Below are 19,457 nucleotides of genomic sequence, written 5' to 3' on the forward strand. Positions count from 1 at the left end.
ATTCCTATACTAGTTCTTACCACCCAGTTCCAGTCCCCAGCCAGTCCTTGTTCTCTAGCTACAGCTCTCCATAGTCCAGTACTAACGCTGATTCAACAACCAGTCCCACTCCCTAGTTCCAGTCCAGAGGCAGTGCTGGTATCCCAAATCCAACCCTGCGTCTGAGCCACAGCACCCAAGCACCTCCTGCTTTTGCCTCCTGTGTCTCCCCATCCCTCAGTCCACTCTTCTCCTCCCGCTAATATCTGCAAAAGGGAAAACCTGCTTCACGGGAACCTATACAGTCCACCTAGGCAGGGCTCCCTTCAATCAAACTTTAGTAGACTTACCAGCTGCCAAAAGTGCCCATACATCAAAGTTCAGAACCTCACTTCTTCCTGGCTTCCTCCTGCATTCAATTCCCACATCCAACCCATCTCTAATGATCCAACATCTCCGGGATGTTCTGGGATATAGCTAAGTGTTTAGATCTAAAACATTAATTGCTTAGTAATGAAATAATTCCAAGCAATTAAAACTAATTGCTAAGCAAGTGGAGGAGAGCCAATCTGTTCCAGTGAAGATGGTTAATATTCGTTTTCATAATCAAAATTCTAGTAACCCACACTATGCATACAGGTAGGTCAATATCTGCATTTCTCTGATTTTTGGTATTTATAGTGTATTCTGTTTAAAGCTAGATGAGTCCAAAAACTCTTAAGAACATTTTTACACACTGGCTAACTTTAAATGCTAGTTAAATGCTAGTTCCTGTGATGGGGATCCATTTAATAAGGAGGATTATTTTTTAAAACTCAGTGACTTTACAAAGTCATATATGCTGAAATGTGCAAATCAAACTATACTGCACATGGCCCAATTAGGAGTTCAAACGCGTATCCTGTGCTGAGAAACCTAAGGCTGAAAATTATGCCACTTTGCAGCAAAACAATGTAAGTGTTAATTTTTGATTAACTAGTATGTTAATCAAAACTATGCCACCTGTGGTTATGAAATTTTATAGTAAAATATTTTCCTACCCTAGAATATACAGTGAAATTTTTAAACAAATCTCACCCTGAGATGAAAAAGTAGAAGCAAGGTAGTTAAAATAAAGCTTACAAATGCAACTCCCAATGCGTCCATAACTTTAGAATGATATGAATATATAAATTTATATTAATTATATTTGGGTATGAAGACTGAGCAGGCATTTCTCTTGAAATCAACAGATAAACAATCTCATCTATAACATGTGGTCCTTTTTACAGTAGGAAATGTACAGTACATAAATATATAAATAAAAATATATACAGTACATGGTCACACATTCACGTAAGCCATAAAGTGACACATATTAAAAAATATATAAGCAACTATGTTTTATATGTTTGGATCTGCCCAGCTCCATCACTGCCTGCTGAGTGTCATCGGGCAAATCACTGCCGTCCTGTGCCTCAGTTTCCCCATCTGTAAAATGGGGATAATATACTGACCTCCTTTGTAAAGCATTTTGTGTTCTACTGATTAAAAGCGCTATATAAGGTCTATTATTATGAACAGGAATTCAAGATAAACTTGTACTTTACGTATTCACTACTGTCAAAAATATGTAAGCAGAAAATTGTCCTTTACTGAGTCCTATATTCCATAAGAAAAGTTGAAACTTGATGAGACAGAGTTTCCGCATTGCAGAACAAATTTATTTGTCACCAACACACAATAAGGGACCCTCTCCAGATGATGTAGGAAAACAGCATCTTGATCTTGTCCGTACACAATTAGGAAATGTTTATGGTGTCCACTGACTGGGTGCCTTGAAAATTATTTAAAATTCAGATGTATGCATAATAATTATCCTAGTTGCCACTGTTTAAATGGTAATGCAGTCAAAACAAGTGTAAGTAGAGATAAAAGTTCTTATTTGTAGTTATCTTGAAGAAACAAGTGGTAGGAGAGAGGATTGTATCCTGTTAGCATTATCATAGCTTTAAAAAAGTTCCTTCCATCAATAGGTTACATGAATAAAATGACCCCGAAGGTCTAGTATCTACAATATGTACATTCCTCTGTGACTTTCAGGTCTTTGTGTGCTCGGTTTACCTCTGACGAAAGATCAGCCATTCTTGAATGTCAATCCATTTCCTCTCTGCTTCAGATAATGTTTGCCTCAGACATGTGCCCAAAGGGGGCATATTTTTTTAATTTTGGGGTTCCATTTTATTGGCATGAAATGAGTTTGGAGAGAGGAAATAATGCTTTGGCGAATGGGTTGTTTTCCTTTTAAAAGGGAAGAGATAAGCACTTGGAAAAAACAAAACCTGAAACTGTAGTAGCTTAAAGCATCAGTAGGTAAAGAGGGACAGGGAGGAATCCTGTCATGTACTTCAGGTTCCACTGTCCTCAGATAGCGTTTTCAATTAAAGAAAGATGGTGGATTCATCTATGGCTCCTTGCTATTCCCTCCCGGCACAGCTAGGGCATCCTGCTGCTGATAGATCTCTTGGATCAACATTGTGTTTGTATTCTTCCATTCTCTATACTTCCTTGCTGTCAGCTCAGGATCCTCCAGCAATTGGTTAATCATGGCCAGGTCATGCTCTTTACACTAGTAGGAAATCAAGAGGGTTAATAAATATATATATATTTCATACAAACTGTACACAGTATTTCCCTTAATAAAAACTGTATGAACATAAAGCTGGCAAATTGCTCATTTTGGCAATGTGATTCCCTTTTTGAGTATGGGAATTTTAAAACACAGCCCATGGCAAAAGTTTCTTCCAATTGAAGTTACGTTTATACCTGGGAATTTAAAATATACCAGATTTTTCACAAAAGCTCAAGAGAAGAGTTACATGAAGAACTGATCACTTTTCACATCATTTTACAAAAATGCTTAATTTAAAAAAAACTGGTAACAGCAGCAGCAATTACTGCAATTCAGACATAGTTTTTGACTTTCCTGAAAAACACTCCCTTCCCACATTGTAAATACCCTACTTTAAGTCCTAGACATATTCCATTTAGATGTAATCCATACTCACATAGGGTAGTTATCTGTCCCACTCTAGTGGCTAGACCACATAGGGAGGTTTACAAGGCTGCTACTACTTTTAAGTTAATGCACCCAGTTCCTTTAGCTCAGTATGTAAAGGCTCACATTTTTAGGCCCAGAGATCTCAACTTCAGCCCTCACAGAGGATGTGAGCAGAGACATCAGTACATGGAGAATAAACACCTCAAGGTGGACAGGGATGGTGTCCCTAGCCTCTGTTTGCCAGAAGCTGGGAATGAGCGACAGGGGATGGATCACTTGATGATTACTTGCTCTGTTCATTCCCTCTGGGGCACCTGGCATTGGCCACTGTCAGAAGACAGGATACTGGGCTAGATGGACCTTTGGTCTGACCCAGTATGGCCGCTCTTATGTTCTTATGTTTTCTATTGCAGAGCTCCATTTTCCTTTTCCAGGTCTACAGTATCTTACTATCCTTTTAGTGTGTCCCAGGCACACAGGGCTCCTCCAAGTGGTGATACTGGATTTCAACTATGGACACGTAGACGTCAACAAAATGTTCTTAGTAATTGGAGGGTGAGGACAAAGGGATCTGAACTGAAATGGTTCTCCACCAATCATCATTTAACTATGCCAGCTCCGGGCAGAAGCCTCTGTTGAGACAAATTAACTGCAAAAGTGGCCAATTCCCTCTGGCATATGCTCGGAGCAGGCCTCTGCTGTTAAACAGCCCCGTGAAATCAAATTCTAGTGTTATAATAAGAAGGGATAAGCAAATACCCATTCTGGGTAGAAAAAAATAATAAAAACTATGTATGTGAGGCAGCGGACCCCTCCACTGGCCTATGTCAAGCACCTCTAGTCAGCCTCAGGCAAGGGTCATTACGGAAGAAAGGCAAAAGTAAGACAGAAAAGGTTTCCAGGTCAGAGCTAGGAGGATGAGACAGAGAGTAAGTGGGGAAGTAAAGGCAGGTAAGTGGGCCCAGAGCTTTCTTGACCCCAAGAATTATGCACAAAAGTGGTCCTGACCCATAGCCTCAACAACTTTCCCGGAAGGCCTGACCTCTGTGATCTGTGCTTCTTGAACCAACTGGAACTGGACAGCTTATTAAAAAGGCAGATTACTCAGGTTCAACCCTATGTCTAGCTGGCAACCTTTATAAGAGGACAGCATAAGGCACAGGACAGAGAAACAAAGACGTGCTGGTAACGTAGAAGAGGGGATTTTTTTTCCCAATGGGGAAATTTTCTTATTTTGTGGATCTTTCTTCCATATCTCTGGAGAAAAGACTAATTTCCCCCATTCATTTAGCATGTGAAACACTCTGCACACAGCTTCCCTCTCTTCCTAGCCATCCGAAGTATGTTTTGCTAATGATATACTGTGGCAGCAGCAATGATTCATTGCTAGAGATGTGGAGTAGCAAGTCCAAACTAAGAATCCCAGTCAGCTTCGGTATGTTCATAAATCACTCTGCTTTAAGCTCATAAAGGTTTAGTCAAAGCACAGCAAATATGGATCAGATGTAAGACTTCCCTGAGTTCTGCATTTCCAATAGATCATGCAGGGTTAATTATGTCCTGCTTCATATAATATTAAAAAGAAATTACTTTAAAAGCATACTTTTCTACTGATGCACAGTTTGGCATTTTCCTTACTATGAGAATGTGCCTTTCACACTAGCTAATGTAAACACCATTGCTTAAAGAATTCTATTTGTCTCCGTGTGAAATTCTCTAATGCCATATTTATTTTGTTGACACTCCAACCTCCTGGTTTGAATATAGCAGAACCCATATTTTCTGCATTAAGAAAAGTATCCAAGAAAATTATCTTTCCATATTCAACTAGTGTTAGATCAAAACAAAAAAGTCTGAAGTTCTAAAGAGTGCTATCCATTGTCAGGTCCATGATTTACTCATTTACTTTCCCAGAGGGATGTGAATCCCCTTAGGAAATAAACAAAAACTCTATCCCCAACTCACCATTATCCCAATCTGAAGATTTAACACTAACATGTGAGCTACCAATCCACTTGGCATTAAGCGGTTCTGTTCTTTCCTTTACTGGTGATACACATTACACTGGAAAAGCCATGTAACGTTTTTCTGTCTCTCAGTTTCCTCACCTGTAAAATGTGGATACTATTTATCTATCTTACAAGTGTGTGGTGGGGCTTACTTCATTAATGATGAGATCCTCAGACAGCAGATGCTATAGAAGAATGGATTATTATGAGTCTCAGAACAGCTGATTTGGCATTAATACCAGTGAGAAATCTCTTTATAAATTTCTCCAGAGTAGACATGACTTAAAGCTAAGTAAAAACATTTGAGGTAAGATACTCGGTTCTTACTTCTAGTGACAAAAAAGCAAGAGGATGGGGAAGGCAACTTTTTTAATGTTCATTCAAATCTCTCTATTTACAATTTAATTTTATATTAATAAGTTTTTTTTCTCTCTCTCTTCCAGTAGCACCCAGAAACAGGACTAGAAATTCCATGAGACACAAATGAGGCTCCAAATGATTCCTATCCATCAGAGCATCGCAAAGTCTATCTATCTCTCAGACCCTCCAGGGAATGTTCTGAGAAACCCTCTCATCCTCTGCCCATGGTAAGATTCCAACATGAAAGCAGGATGCCTGTGTTATTAAAACTATTTTAGTTCCAGGAGGCCCTTAAAATAGCTTTAGCACATCCTGTGCATTCTACAGTAATCCCTTAAGGAAAACTTTCTTGGATAAGGATCATTTGTTTGTCCATTACCATCAGTGTACTTTTTCTGCTCTCCCTCCTTTGAGGCTGCCCCATTCAGTGCACTCACCAAACACCCACTGAAAGTGTGAATTTTACAACTGACTACAATATGATCTCTTATAAATTCCTGACACCTTCTCCAATCAGGCTGGAACTACAGCAAGACCTGAACTATTGCTTCCACTTTCAAATATAGCCACAAAACACAGAGGCAGGAGAAAGTGAAACATTATTTCAAAGTCTTAACTGAACAACATTCACTTTGAGATTTGGGTGAAGTTTAGGATTGTTTCTTTTTCAATTCAAACTGTTTCCCCTCTTTTTAGGCTGGAACTTTACCCCTGGTAACACCTCACCTTTAATGTGCTATTCAGCATTCGGATTTGGTGGAGTTTCTCGTTCATGGAGGGGTTTTTGCTCCGTTTGGCGAAGGACTTTCTGAGTTCTTTTTTGGTTGAAGGTCGACGGTCCCCGATGGGAGACAAACTTGCTTGTTCTAATGACTTGTAAAGTCGCTCCATTTCATCTTCGGAGCATTTTGCCTGTTCTATAAAGAAAAGAATAATAATAAATAAGAATGTGACTATGATAGCAAGTTACAGTGATGCTGGATTCAATTAACAGGATTTTAACAAAGTTAAAGTGACTATATTTTCAAAATAAAAACAGATGGCAATTTTTCAGTAACATACATATGACAAAAAAAAAAAAGTAAGTGCTAGTATTGATACTTCCAGCTTCTGTCTCAACAGTGACAAGTCTATTTCTTGAAGTGAAGGGCTATTTTGTGTTCTGAATGTCTTTACTATGTAACTCTGAACAAGTGTTAACAACATTCACTTTGAGCAAAAAGAAGCTTTGATAGAATCTACTCTCATTCAGCTTTTCCCTTCACTCCAAACACTGTTCATCACCTTGAACACTTGTTCCACTGGTCTCTTTCTGTTCCTAGAAAACACAGAGCAAATTCTGTTTGATACAGCAGCATATCTTGAACTAACATTTTGTAGTTTTTAAACACACAACCAAAAATATTTGATTGAGGGAATAAAAAAACAGGGCATTTCAGGAGTCACGAAAGAAGTTTCCAAGATGCTGGGACTATGTATGAACAACTAGGACATATGGTCACATTACATATAGTTGCCAAATTTCATACACTGACAGTGGCACAGAATTCCTCATGGAACTTTCACAATGAATCCTCGTTTAAGAGTGTTTCAATTATTCCTTTCAGTATGACAGCTTTCTAGGTGCAGCACCATCTCCTCTAGATGGGGACATTTGGGAGAAGGAGAGAACAGCTGGGAATTAAGCAGAAAGATAGGACAAAAGCAGCCCTGTATAAACGGTAAATTTTTAAAGACACTATTTAATATGAAGGCGCAACAATTAATATGTGCCAGGTTTAGATGACTGAAGGTTAGTAAAAAGCAGGGCTGTCACTTAATCACAGTTAACTCACGTGATTAACTCAAAAAAATTAATCGCAGTTAAAAAAATTAATCACGATTAATCGCAGTTTTAATCACACTGTTAAACAATAGAATACCAATTGAAATTTATTAAATATTTTCGATGTTTTTCTACATTTTCAAATGTATTCATTTCAGTTACAACACAGAATACAAAGTGTACAGTGCTCACTTCATTATTTTTATTACAAATATTTGCACTGTAAAAATGATAAAAGAAACAGTATTTTTCTATTCACCTCACACAAGTATTGTAGTGCAATCTCTTTATCGTGAAAGCGCAATTTACAAATTTTGTTACATAACTGCACTCAAAAACAAAGCAATGTAAAACTTTAACGCCTACAAGTCCACTCAGTCCTACTGCTTGTGCAGCCAATCGCTAAGAGAAACAAGTTTGTGTACATTTACGGGAGATAATGCTGCCTGATTCTTATTTACAATGTCACCTGAAAGTGAGAACATAGCTGGCATTGCAAGGTATTTACGTGCCAGATATGCTAAACATTCGTATGCCCCTTCATACTTTGGCTACCATTCCAGTGGACATGCTTCCATGCTGATGGATGTTCATTAAAAAAATAATGCATTAATTAAATCTGTGACTGAACTCCTTGGGGGAGAATTGTATGTCCCCTGCTCTGTGTTTTATCCGCATTCTGCAATATACTTCATGTTATAGCAGTCTTGGATGATGACCCAGCATGTTGTTCGTTTTAAGAACATTTTCACTGCAGATTTGACAAAACGCAAAGAAGGTACCAATGTGAGATTTCTAAAGATAGCTACAGCACTTGACCCAAGATTTAAGAATCTGAAGTGCCTTCCAAAATCTGAGAGGGACGGAGTGTGGAGCATGTTTTCAGAAGTCTTAAAAGAGCAACACTCCAATGCAGAAACTACAGAACCCAAACCTGACTCAGATGATGAAAATGAACATATGTTGGTCTGCACTGCTTTGGATAGTTATAGAGAAGAACCCATCATCAACATGGACTGATGTCCTCTGGAATGATGGTTGAAGCATGAAGGGACATATGAATCTTTAGCGCATTTGGCACGTAAATATCTTGCAACGCCGGCTATATCAGTGCCATGCGAATGCCTGTTCTCACTTTCAGGTGACATTGTAAACAAGACGCAGGCAGCATTATCTCCTGCAAATGTAAACAAACTTGTTTGTCTGAGCAATTGGCTGAACGAGAACTAGGACTAATGGACTTGTAGGCTCTAAAGTTTTACATTGTTTTATTTTTGAATGCAGTTTTTTTTTGTACATAACTCTACATTTGTAAGTTCAACTTTCATTATAAAGATATTACACTACAGTACTTGTATTAAGTGAATTGAAATATACTATTTCTTTTATTTTTACAGTGCAAATATTTATAATAAAAATAAATATAAAGTGAGTACTGTATACTTTGTATTCTGTGTTATAATTTAAATCAATACATTTGAAATGTGGAAAACATCCAAAATATTTATATAAATGGTATTCTATTATTGTTTAACAGTGTGATTAATCACAAATAATTTTTTTAATCACGCGATTAATCGTGATTAATTTTTTTAATCGCGGGATTAATCACGATTATTTTTTTTAATCGCGGGATTAATCACGATTAATTTTTTTAAGCACTTGACAGCCCTTGTAAAAAGGCATTTTCAATATGGGAATCTTGACTGTAGGACTCATTTTGCTGCTGGTTTGACAAGGCCAGAGATTTTTGGTCATCAGCTCATACTACAAGCTACACAGTTTAGGCTCATCTAGCCCACATAATCTCTCAGGAAAAAGGCCTGGGTTTATTGTTTCTTTCAGTGATATTGGGTCCTTTAGCTGGCAGTGGTATAACATTCAATTTTATTTCACTTTTTTTTTTTTTTTTTTAAATGGCCACCTATGTGCCAACTGAATTTTGTTGATCAGAATATTTTATAAACTGAAGTAAATTAAAAAGTGAAAGTAATCCTTTCCTTTCATCCTACCAAACTGTCTTTTCTTGTCTGAAGGAACAGGTCCCACCCATCTTCCCCCCCACTCCCCCCAACACACACACTCTCTCTCCTTTATACAAAAGAGCCTTCACATTATGACTGCCCTAACCTCTCCAAGGAAAGGATTAATTAATACTGCCCAGAGTGATCCATCTTCTTGGATCTCCACAGTAAATATTTTAAGGAAAAGGTAAATGGAAGCCACCACTGTGTCACACGCTTCTTTTATAAGCCTATGTCGTACAGGTTCTTAAGTGACACTTGCCATTAGAGAGCAGCACTAAGGGAGATCAAAGAATCATAGAGTAGGCTAAGAGCCAAGATTTGATCCTAAGAATATCTTTGTAAGGTTTTCCTACAGCACCCATGACCATAATGTCTAAAGGCCTCATCCTGTATCCACTGAAGTGAATGGGAATCTTTCCATTGACTTCAATGGGCAGTGGCTCAGGCACAAAATGTTGAAGTAGTATAAAAGATGTTTCCCACATTCTAGAAAATGTTGCTCTCTTTCCCCCTCCCCACAATGCTTTTTAAAACCCTTTGGCTATAGTGAGAAAACTTTAGCTTTATGATACTTTACACATATTTGTGTTTCCAGTGCTCAAGGCGTGTGTGGGTTATCAGACATTTTTACATTACTTTGCAAATATAAACAGACTGACTGTACCTTGACTGGAACTAAATATAGCTTATGGCTTTGATACAATATTTGAGGGGAGGGGGAAGCAACTGCTGTATATTTAACAAGCTACAGGAAACAGAAAAAAAATGCACGTGCTAGGCATAATACACGGCAGTAATATTTCCTGAAAATTGCTGGCTCGCACTGTTTACTTTGGAAGAAGCAGCTGCATTTGGTTCAAAAGTGGATTTCTGCTCATGGCAGGGTTGGCTTTGCTGGTAACATGACATATTGGGATCGTAAATGTGACATTCAATTTCAGAGTGAAGGTAACAATTATCAGGTGTATAAGCAACTCAGGAGACAAAAAATAAATGGAATTTTATTTTATTAGCTTCATGCCACAGCCCAAAACACACTAATTAGGGAGTAGGGTTCAAAAAAGAACTAGATAAGTTCATGGAGGATAGGTCCATCAATGGCTACTAGCCAGGATTGGTTGGGATGCTCTGAGTGTCCCTAAACTTCTGACTGGGAATGGGCAACAGGGGATGGATCACTTGATGATTACCTGTTCTGTTCATTCCCTCTGAAGCATCTGGCACTGGCCACTGTCAGAAGACAGGATACTGGGCTAGATGGACCATTGGTCTGACCCAGTATGGCCTTTCTTATGTTCTTACACAAGACTTTCTTTTGGAGCTACTCAATGATGACCACCAATGCACTACAGGGGCCACTGAGGAGCATGAGACATGCCATCCATGAACACACCTCTTCTGATTTCTGCATGCTGAAATCTCATAGAGCAAAATTACTATTCTTAATAATAATAAATAAATAATAATCATCAGGGTATTTTATGTGGCAACACAGAGCACTAATTCCTAGGCCAACCAGACAATTTTCAAACTCTTTTTGATCAATTCCCCTTTCCATCGCCTCCACAAAACAATCCAATTGGAAACATTCTCAACTTGCTACTAAAACACTCACATGGTCGAAGGCCAAAACCAGCTATTTATCTCAGAGCCTATATGACAATGAGCTGATGAAAATTCACATTTAATTAAATCACTTCATCAATTCGGAGCGGTTAAGGCCAGAAAGGACCATTAGATCATCTAGTCTAACCTCCTAAATCTCACAGGCTATTAAATGTCACTCATTTACCATTCCACTGAGCCCAATAACTTGTGTTCTCATCCTACCTGCCTATTTTCTCAATTTAAACCTTATGATACAAGAAGGGAGGATTTCCTTATGGCCAAAAACTCAACACAGCAGCTCCCAAGTAACTCCATACAGTAGCTCCCAAGTGACTAGCACTTCAAAGGACAGACAGAATAGGGTGACCAGATGTCTTGATTTTATAGGGACAGTCCTGATATTCAGGGCTTTGTCTTATATAGGTGTCTATTACCCCCCTCCTCCCCATCCCAATTTTTCATACTTGCTATCTGGTCACCCTAGACCAGAATTTTGAATTCCACTTCCAAAGCCTTTCAAAACTGCAGAATTAAAGATTTTTTTCCCCAAAAAGGTGGGTCAGAGTCAGTAGATTTTACATAGAATGTTAAAATACGAAGCTGTTTCGCTCAGGTGAATAAAAGTAGCAACAGTGTAGAATCTAAATGGAATTTTAGAAAATGGTTTAAAACAGGGTTCTGTTGACCATGGTATGTGGAGCACTGGTGGACTGGTCACATGATGTTCTTGGTTTCCAGTTGCTCATCAACCAGGAGCTATAACCAAGGAGAAGAGTTGCCACCGGAACAGTTAAAAATAACTAAGTAAATACTTGCCTAATATTTCTCTTTTGTAAACAAATCCTGTAGTTATCAATAGATAACATGCCTGTCTATAGATCAGAAGATTTCAAATTTGACTCCTGCCTGGCTTGTAGTCCTGACCTCAGCAGCCTGCCTTTTGAGCTCCCCTTCCCCAGAAGCAAAGCCCAATGCTTTGTGGTCTTGAAGGTTTTACTCAATGCTTCATATTCAATGCTATGTGATTGCAAATGTGAGAAGTGATCCAGGTGACTATAAATGGCAAAGGAGTTGTCCACAAGACACTCACTTTTCAGATGTGGTCCATGCTTTTGAAATGCCTCATTTTAATATGTCAATTAGGTGTTTCAACAAGTCCAATAAACAATTTGTGATAATAAAAAATACTTAGCACTTGGACAGTGCTTATCAACTTTGAAGTGTTTCACAAGCGTTTTGTCATGTCAGAAAACAAGAAGACATGAATTGTAGTTTTGTTTCCATAAAAATATTAGGGAAAAAATTAAGGTTGGATGGTTGTGATAAAGTAAGCACTGACCCAAACCTTGACCTGCAACTGAACTTTTTCTGAAGTTCAAATCATAGGTGCTGACTCCATGAGTGCTCCGGGGCTGGAGTACCCACAGAAAAAAAATAGTGGGTGCTCAGCACCTACAAGCGGGCCCTGCTGATCAGCTATTCAGCAGCGGGCAAGAGGTGCTGGGGCGGGAGGCGGAGGAGCAGGGGCAGGAAGAGGCGGAGTGAGGGTGGGGCATTGGGGGAAGGGGTGGAGTGAGAATCGAGCACCTCCGGGGAAATCTGAAAGTTGGTGACTCTGGTTCAAATAATGTGATGTAATCACAAGTTATTTTCTATCTTTCAGCTTAGTGCTTCTGGTTCCATCCATGACTGGAAACAGAGTACTGATACAGTATATCACAAGAGCAACTCAGTATTTCTATTCCAAACAGAAGCAGAAAGCATAAGAAATCTCACAAGGAAGCCAATTCTCATGAGCTTGGTGAACAGATGTTTTAGGGCCCAGTGAATTCAATAGTTCATATAAAACTTGAGCAATCTTGGGTGTATTATTGTATCATTGCAATATGTTTACTTTGGGTCAGATAGTGAAAGGATATGCAGAGAGTACACATCACTCAGTCTCCCATGTCTGAGTCATCTATATTGTGACACTCAAATGGGGTTTGTTCTGATGATGTACAGTAGAACCTCAGAATTATGAACACCTCGGGAATGGAGGTTGTTTGTAACGCTGAAATATTCATAGCTCTGAACAAATTGTTATGGTTGTTCTTTCAAAAGTTTACAACTGAACATTGACTTAGTACAGCTTTGAAACTTTACTATACAGAAGAAAAATGCTGCTTTTAACCATCTTAATTTAAAAGAAACAAGCACAGAAACAGTTTCCTTACCTTGGCTTGCCTTACCTTGGCAAATCTTTTTTTTTTTTAAACTTTCCCTTTATTTTTTAAGTAGTTTACATTTAACATTGCCTTTTTTTTTCTTTGTCTTTGCTGCTGCCTGATTGTGTACTTCCGGTTCCAAATGAGGTGTGTGGTTGACCCGTCAGTTTGTAACTCTGGTGTTCATAACCCTGAGGTTCTACTGTAGCAGCAAAGTGCTGAAGAGTTTGGGTAGGTGAGCTTTCTCTAGAACCTCTCTGATCTTCATCCTTCCAGCTGGCTCATCTAGCCAAATTCAGGTCAAGTTGTTATTCATCTCCAGCAACTTATTTCATAACTCATCACAAATTAGTATTTTCTCTACCCCTGCCCTTCAGAATGTGTGTATTCTCTCTAAAGCCATGCAAGTTAAGCCATAGAAATGCAACTGCAGCACTTCTTTATCTCATCCAAATTTTTCAGTTCAGAAGTGGATGATACAAACATGCTCATTTTTCTCCCAGCAGCTGCAGAGGGACTGGGAATAAAGTGAAATGGTGAAGATTAATAGAGAAGAAATACAGCTGTTATGTACTTTTCCATTTGTCTGGCATCGTTAGCTACAGGCTTCTAAATTGTAGGATGTTACTGATGATCATACCACACTGATCAGTTTTACAGCATCTTTCAAGCAAGGATCCCCCAGCAGTTTACAAACATTGGTATGTTAAGCCTCACAACACTTCTGAAGGCATTATGTCTGCTACATAGGTGAGTAAATTGAGGCCGAAAGAGATTGCGACTTGCCCATTGCTACAGAGGAAGGAAGTGGCAGAAAAGGGAACAGAATCGAGACACTCAACTACTTGTTCTCCATTCCCCTAAATACCAGATCACACATCTTGCCAATAATGTCAGATAGACAAACCAAGTAATCTATCTGCTGCATCCTCATTCTCCTCTGCTGCACACAGCTATTGCTTGTGGCCAGGGCCGGATTAATGCAAGGGCTTTAGGGGCTGCAGCCCAGGGCCTCAGCTAAGGCAACAGGCCCGCCGACAGGGGAGGGGGACAATTGCCCGGAGGCCCGGGTGATTTAAAAGAGCCCGGGGGCCCCAGCCACCACCAGTGGTGCAGCGGGGCTAAGGCAGGTTTCCTGCCTGCCCTCGCTCCACGCCGCTCCTGGAAGTGGCCGGCACGTTCCTGCGGCCCCAGGAGCGGGGGGAGGGTGTCTCTGCACGCTGTCCCCGCCCCAAGCACCAACTCCGCAGCTCCCATTGCCCGGGAACTGAGGCCAATGGGAGCTGTGGGGGCGGTGCCTGAGGGCAACGACATGCCGCAGAGATCCCCTGTGCCCCCCCTCCTAGGAGCCGCTGCCAGAGGGGTCTGCCGGTCGCTTTCGGGAGCCACCCATGGTAAGGGGCAACCCCTGGCACCCTTCTGAACCCCCACCCCCTACCCCAGCCTAGAGCCCACATCCCCTCTCTCACCTAAATTCCCTCCCAGAGCCCACACCCCCTCCCGCACCCAAACTCCCTCCCAGAGCCTGCATCCCCTCAGACGGGGTCCCACAAAATCTAATAGCCTCAGGCCCACAGGAGAGTTAATCCAGCCCTGCTTGTGGCTATCACAATGCCCCGACTGTACCAAATATTTTGGTGTCAAGGTTCACAGAAGAGAAAAGAGATCGGAGGGAGAAATGAAAAAAAAAAAAAAAGAGAACTCTGCATCTCCATCTTGTGGCTCCCTTTCTCTCTCTCTCATCTCATCTCCTTTCCCAGTTATGTCTGTGGGATTCCACTGTCTGCTTTTATGGTAATAGAAGACATGGAACCTGTGGTTAAGAGGAAACCAGGGAGACTCAAAATCTTATTGTTCATTTTTTTTAAAAAGTCCTGTTTCAAGCTTTTGATGATGTTCCTGGGAAGTTAATTACAGCTCCCTCAAAGCCACAGACAAAAGAAACTGGGAAATAATTTACTTAAGAGCATAGATTAAACATACTAGTCCCAGTGAATGCAGAGCTGCAAAACTCAACTCTGTAAAAGGGAGAGACAGAAGAAACAGGGAAGACATGTCATTACAAACATTAAATACCAGGCCATTTACCCACTTGTACTTTGGGTTTAGAACTGAATCAATTTTTAAAGAACTGAGACCTGACAAGGAGTTGCACAGTTAAAAGCTCATTTGCAAGGTTCTGAAAAATGTATAGGTAAATTTTCACTTTAAAACATTGATCCTTTTCTACATCTATCAGAATTATCATCAAAATAAAGCTAAGGTTAGCCACGTCCACCTACAGGGCTACCTTCCACATGCAGCACCAGATTCTCTCCTGAAGCAGAACTCCACCAAGAGAACACTGTTGGTTAGCTACAGCCAGAATCTTACCACTTTATACAGTCAGAGCAGGAAAAGGGGGTCAAGGCATAGTAGAGAATCTGGCCCATGGCATTATTAGCAGAGATGGGTTAAACCAAGGGAAGAGAATGTCAACTCTGAAAACCAGGAACTGTTCAGATCCAGATCTCATTAACAAATTCCTTCCCACAGAGCCACCCCTGCCAAAGTTCAAGGAGTTTGAAGAACAGGCGCCAGTTTTGCACCATCTCTAATTATGAGCATGTGACAGATCATCAAATGTTACTGGCTAAAATGAAATAACAGAAGAACCAGCATGAGAATCATTTGCCGGAAGAATTTCTTTCCTTAAGCTTTAGGCCATTAACTTCAGCTGGCCGTAAATCCTCAGGAAGAAGGATGTTATTGCTGTTGTAGAAGAAACTTATATAAATATAAATAAATGTTCCCATTCTCTTGTAGCAATGTTTCAATATCTTCTGCTTCCTTTCTTTCTTTGTTGTTGTTGTTATTTGTGGTGATGGTCATAATCAGGCAATTTGTTCCAACAGTTGCCAAAAGAAATAAAAATTATAGGGATTGGTTATTGAGTGTATCTTGCTGCCAGGGAGAAGGTAAGAGAAACCCCTGGATACAGAGCACGTAGTCAGATACTTGTTTATATTCTTAACTGACTGGTGTTTACTTCTCTGTTTCTTTATGCCAGGTGGAGTTTTGATTCCTTTGTCTTATGTACAGCAGGCAACAATATTAATTTCTATAAAAAGCAGACGATGGAATCAACTTCCTATTTCAGAGTGAGAAACCTGTTACATCTCTCTACAGAAAATAGTCCCCTCCGTCTTCTCTCTTATCTAGGGTTTTGTACCACACTCATCTCTACAATATCTGAACCTTCCTCAAAATACAGAGCAGTGGATTTAATACTACTACTACTATTTAAAAGTGCTGTGCAAGTCTCAAAACGTTCAGCATTTCAGTTTGAATAATAACTCGAGTCTGAACATTTAACTGAATCCTTTGCTTCTCTTAACGACATAGCCATTTTAAAAAGTGAGAATGGGTTTGTTTCATTTCCGTTTTCCTGTGTCCATGTAACGTTACTTCTTAATCATGATATTTACTATGACCCAGTGTATGTTTTGGGGTCTACTGAATTCTATCTCCAAAGGTGTATCACGTAGTAGGTGTAGCTGGGATTGTATTTCATAAATTTACTGTTGCTTGTTCCTATTCTTATCAGCTCATTATTATACAGTTGGTTTTCTTTGCAGCAAAACATTTTTTAAACTGGTGTTGCTGTGTTTCTTTTTCTCTTGCCAGGATATCAGTAAAGCAGAAGTCCTTGTTTAGTTTTGCACATTCCCCCAGGTTTAAAATAACTGTTTAAATCTGTTTTTATCCCAGTTTATTTCTTCACATATATAGTCATCCATGGCGCACACAAGCCTAATAGCAAATGGCAAAACATCAGGCTAAACTCAGCTGAAGACAAACAAGCAATGTATATACAACTAACCTGATGTTGGGATTTGCAATTGGAAGGTCTCATTTTGGGTTATGGAACCCTTTACCCACCAGGCCCCCTTCTTTCCTGCATAGCCCTTCCTACAAAGTCAGAGATACTCCTCCCTCCCCGTAGGTCAGGATTTTCCCCATGTAGATCCTTTTTCCTGGCTGTTGATAACCAAAGAATTCATCAGTTCTGGCAACCTTTCACCTAGGTCCTACATGCCACCATGTTAGAAATTCCATTCTGGTTCTTCCCTTTGCCAAAGGGCCTCAAAATAGATTGTGTGACAGGTTATTTCTCTCCCCTCAAGAGTGAAGAGGGAGGCGTGTGCATGGAGCTGAATGTTTCAAAGCCAGAATATTCATCTACTCTATAACTGTTCTGGTTACAACGGTTCAGTCCATTAGGCAATAGGAGTATTGGGCCTTCAAGGAGCAGCAATATAAGCTGGGACCTTGCCCCTTACATCCTATCTCAGAGGCAGAAGGGTATGTAAGAGCAGGGGTGCAGTACATGTACAGAGAAGAACCAATACTCGTTGCATTAACAAGTCTTCAAGCCATGGTATATTTCTTTCACTGATTAAAACAATCCTTTCATTCTGTTGTTGCTTGCTCTGAATAGAGTATATTTACATCTGGCTTGCCTGTGCTTTGCTAATGTACTCACAGGGTTCAGACACATCCCTATTAGCTATCTGGAGTGGGAAGGTCCTGCTTGATGAGCCTCAGAACCAGCATTATATTCCTTCCAATATGCTCATCTCAAGCTGAATCCCTGATTTTCTCAAATCTCATAGCTGAAACACCATGAAATTTATCTGCCACTGAGACTTCACACTCCCCCCCCACAAATCTGCTACAATAAAAAGCTTTTACTCTCCACCCCCACCCTCCCCTCCACTGCACCCCACCCCCACTCCCAACCAAATGAAGGAGAGAAAGACGTGTACAGTATGTAATTGGATTACTTGGTAGTGGGTTATGATGCACACAAGCAAACACGGAGGTTATTCAGTTTCCATAGTGACTACTCTGTTGAAGTTATCTATTTCTGGAGTTCCATCACAGAACATCAATAGCTAGGGATCAGTTTACAAGCACTTTGCCTTTTTTGACAGCTGCCAGCTAGACAATGCGGGAGGAGGAAACGTTACTTTTCTCCAAAATATGTTCAGCCATTTTAAACCAGTGTACCAATGGGACCTTTATAACTTCACAAGACAATTATACCAAAAGGTTCACAGATTTTCTTCATTGTTTTTAGTGGTTGGTATTGTGTCATCTTAGTAAGATTTGCTTCTGAAAAATTGTATTCCTAATTTATTATATATTCTTGTGCCTATTCATTATCATGCTAAATCTTAGAGACAAGGTGGGTGAGGTAATTTCTTTTATTGGACCAACTTCTGAGACAAGAGACAAGCTGGTCCAATAAAAGATATTAGCTCACCCACATTGTCTCTCTAATATCCTGAGACCAACATGGCTACAACTATACTGTACAGGGCTTTGGAGCGGAGCCTGGAGCTGGAGCGCGGAGCAGCTCCGGAGCAGTGGAGCTGCAGGTTTTTGCCTGGAGCTGGAGCGGAGCCGGAGCACAGCTCCAAAGCCCTGATACTGTATACACTAAATCTTAGTAATACAAGTAATTGTCAAAACAACTGATTATATCACAGTAGTGTATACTAAGCAAAAAAGGTACAGCTACAAAAATTTGAATAGCAACCTCTGAGCAATTGGGACAGTCCTCTCCCAGAGGCATGGAACCAAGCAATTACTGCACCCCATCACCTACTATTTAAGGAAGCTTACCCTGCCTGAATGAAACTGTGAGCTCTTGGACAAAGAGCTCTTGGCAATTAACACTGCCTTTGAACAGTGGTGTCACTACTTGGAAGGGGTCCATCATCCAGTCCATGTATTTACTGAGCTCGAGAACCTCAAGTACAGTGCAGGGCCAAGCCCATAAACCAACGACAACTCCAGTGGGCCCTATTCTTCTCCCAGTTCAGCTTTACCTTGACCTACCTCCCTGGAACTAGAAACAGCAAGGCTGACACTTTGTCCCCAAAGGTATGGCTCTAACCCACAAGGCCCTAGTCCAGAACCAGCCCACATTCTCAAGTCCAATAATTTCCTTCATGTGACCCACTGCCAGGACCTGCTGATGCTCATCCGCTCTGCCTCTGTCTCTGGAGTTCCACCAGACGAGATGGCCATTACTGATCAAGAAACACATGACACCCAGGAGGGGTTCGTCAGGGACCACATCTATGTTCCCCCTCGACCTGCAAGAGTGGTTGTTCTTCAACTGTGCCAAGACTCCACCCAGGAAGGACACTTGGGGTGACATAAAACACAACAATTAACATCCAGTACTTCTGGTGGCCCCATATGCACCCTGCAATAGGGATCTTTGTTGCTTACTGCCAGGCATGTGCCTGCACCATGATCCCATGCCAGAAAGCCTATGGTCTCCTCCAACCTCTGGACACCCCATCTCTGCCCTGGGAGGCCATTTCCTTGGACTCTGTGGTAAAACTA

The 19,457-nt window shown here is 40.4% G+C and overlaps 1 protein-coding gene across 1 annotated transcript in view; it reads right to left on the reverse strand.

The window, feature by feature from the left end:
- Positions 1-2,422: 2,422 nt before the first annotated feature.
- Positions 2,423-19,457, reverse strand: part of IPCEF1 (interaction protein for cytohesin exchange factors 1) — a 57,497-nt gene continuing 40,462 nt past the window's right edge. The window contains exons 10-11 of the mRNA XM_065401444.1: positions 6,115-6,305; positions 2,423-2,587 (exon numbers count right to left, since the gene is read on the reverse strand). Of these exons, the coding sequence (XP_065257516.1) occupies positions 2,423-2,587; positions 6,115-6,305 (356 nt within the window). The remainder of the gene's footprint in view (positions 2,588-6,114; positions 6,306-19,457) is intronic.

This window comes from Emys orbicularis, chromosome 3 (assembly GCF_028017835.1).
Source record: "Emys orbicularis isolate rEmyOrb1 chromosome 3, rEmyOrb1.hap1, whole genome shotgun sequence".
NCBI classification, from domain to species: domain Eukaryota; kingdom Metazoa; phylum Chordata; order Testudines; family Emydidae; genus Emys; species Emys orbicularis.